At 30.8% G+C, this 1,432-nt stretch overlaps 1 protein-coding gene across 1 annotated transcript in view; it reads right to left on the bottom strand.

The window, feature by feature from the left end:
* Positions 1-815, bottom strand: part of NAEGRDRAFT_75098 (uncharacterized protein) — a gene marked incomplete at both ends in the record, with an annotated part of 2,077 nt that extends 1,262 nt beyond the window's left edge. The window contains one exon of the mRNA XM_002669822.1: positions 354-815. Within this exon, the coding sequence (XP_002669868.1) occupies positions 354-815 (462 nt within the window). The remainder of the gene's footprint in view (positions 1-353) is intronic.
* Between the last annotated feature and the right edge of the window lie 617 nt (positions 816-1,432).

The following is a 1,432-nucleotide window of genomic DNA, read 5'->3' as shown; positions in this document are numbered from 1 at the left end:
CACTTGATCTACCATGCTATAGAGAAAAGCCTGCATTTTTCATCAAATTTTTCAAATTTGTCTCTTGGAAGATTGTCAAATGTTGTACATGTTTTATAATCATGTTTGATGGAACCATTAAACATAATCACATCATATTCATTGAAAAATGTTTTGGGATGGGAACTTGTTACATGGATGCAATTTTTACAACGAATTGGTCTCGGGTGTTCCTCATACAGATTTGAAAATTTATCCTGAAACCCTTGAATTTTGATCTTAATCTTTTTAAAAACTCGGAAAGGGTTTAGAACATCGTTTTCACTTATGAAAAACCTCTTGTTTTCTCTCCAATTTGAGATCATTTCTCTTACTGTTTGTTCCTGATTCTCTGCCTCCATGCCTTTCAAATTAATAGACGAAAGAGCATCAAGTTCCTTAAATATTAAATCCATTGAACTTCTTCCCTCCGAACCCCAATTAATGATAATATCGGCTTCTGTACTACTCCATTGTTTAAAATTCTTTTCTCCAACTAAATGTCTAAAGAATCTCAATACATGAGAGATTGGAAAATCATCTTCTAAAAAATTCAATTGAATCAGAATGGATGGTATATTACGATCTTCAAAGATTGACCACTCCCTTTCCAAATCACTGTTCTCATGATGATCATCAAAAAGATAGGAAAAATCCCGATTCACCAACGATTGAGATTTTATACCACTTCCTAAGACTGCCACGTTCTTTCGGTTTATAAATTTGAAAGCATCAATATCATCTACAGTAAGGAATGAAGCAATTTGGGATAAGGCACTAGGATCGAGTTGGTTCATTTTTTTTGTAAATATTTTTAATATCTTAATAATGTTAGCGGGAGATTTTTGGTTTGAAGTGATGATCAAATAAATCTAATATATAATATTATCATATTAAGGAATCATTGTATAGGGATCATTATAAATTCTAAAAATCAAGTTGAGAATATAGGAAAAGAATTTTTTAATATTATAACCCATTTGTTGCATATTCAAAAATTGAAACTTTATATGTCGACACTATAATTCAAGGACAAATTTTGCTCATCCATGGGTTTTGTACTGCATGACAAAACCACAGTAATTTTGAGTGGCATTTTTGCAAGTAATTGCATCTATTTCAGGTTGAGTAAATAAATTGTTTCGAATACTATATTCTCATCTTTAACCTACAATATTGTAATAATAATTTGAAAAATAGGAAAATTATATTACTATGTATCACAGAAAGATACCAAANCAAAAGGAATGATTAATGTTCAGGGATTAACTTGTCAAGCAGCCGAATTGAATTACCACCTGGAAAAATAATTAACCTCTTTTCAGCTTTAACATTCCAAGGAAATAATTATTTCTTGTAAAATCATGAGCAATAATTCTAGGCGCTGTAGTCTTCATACAACTGTCCGAATGTC

This window comes from Naegleria gruberi (assembly GCF_000004985.1).
Source record: "Naegleria gruberi genomic scaffold NAEGRscaffold_77, whole genome shotgun sequence".
Classification (NCBI taxonomy): domain Eukaryota; phylum Heterolobosea; class Eutetramitea; order Acrasida; family Naegleriidae; genus Naegleria; species Naegleria gruberi.
The sequence above is the reverse complement of the archived record's forward strand: the minus strand, read 5'-3'. Positions and strand labels throughout refer to the sequence as shown.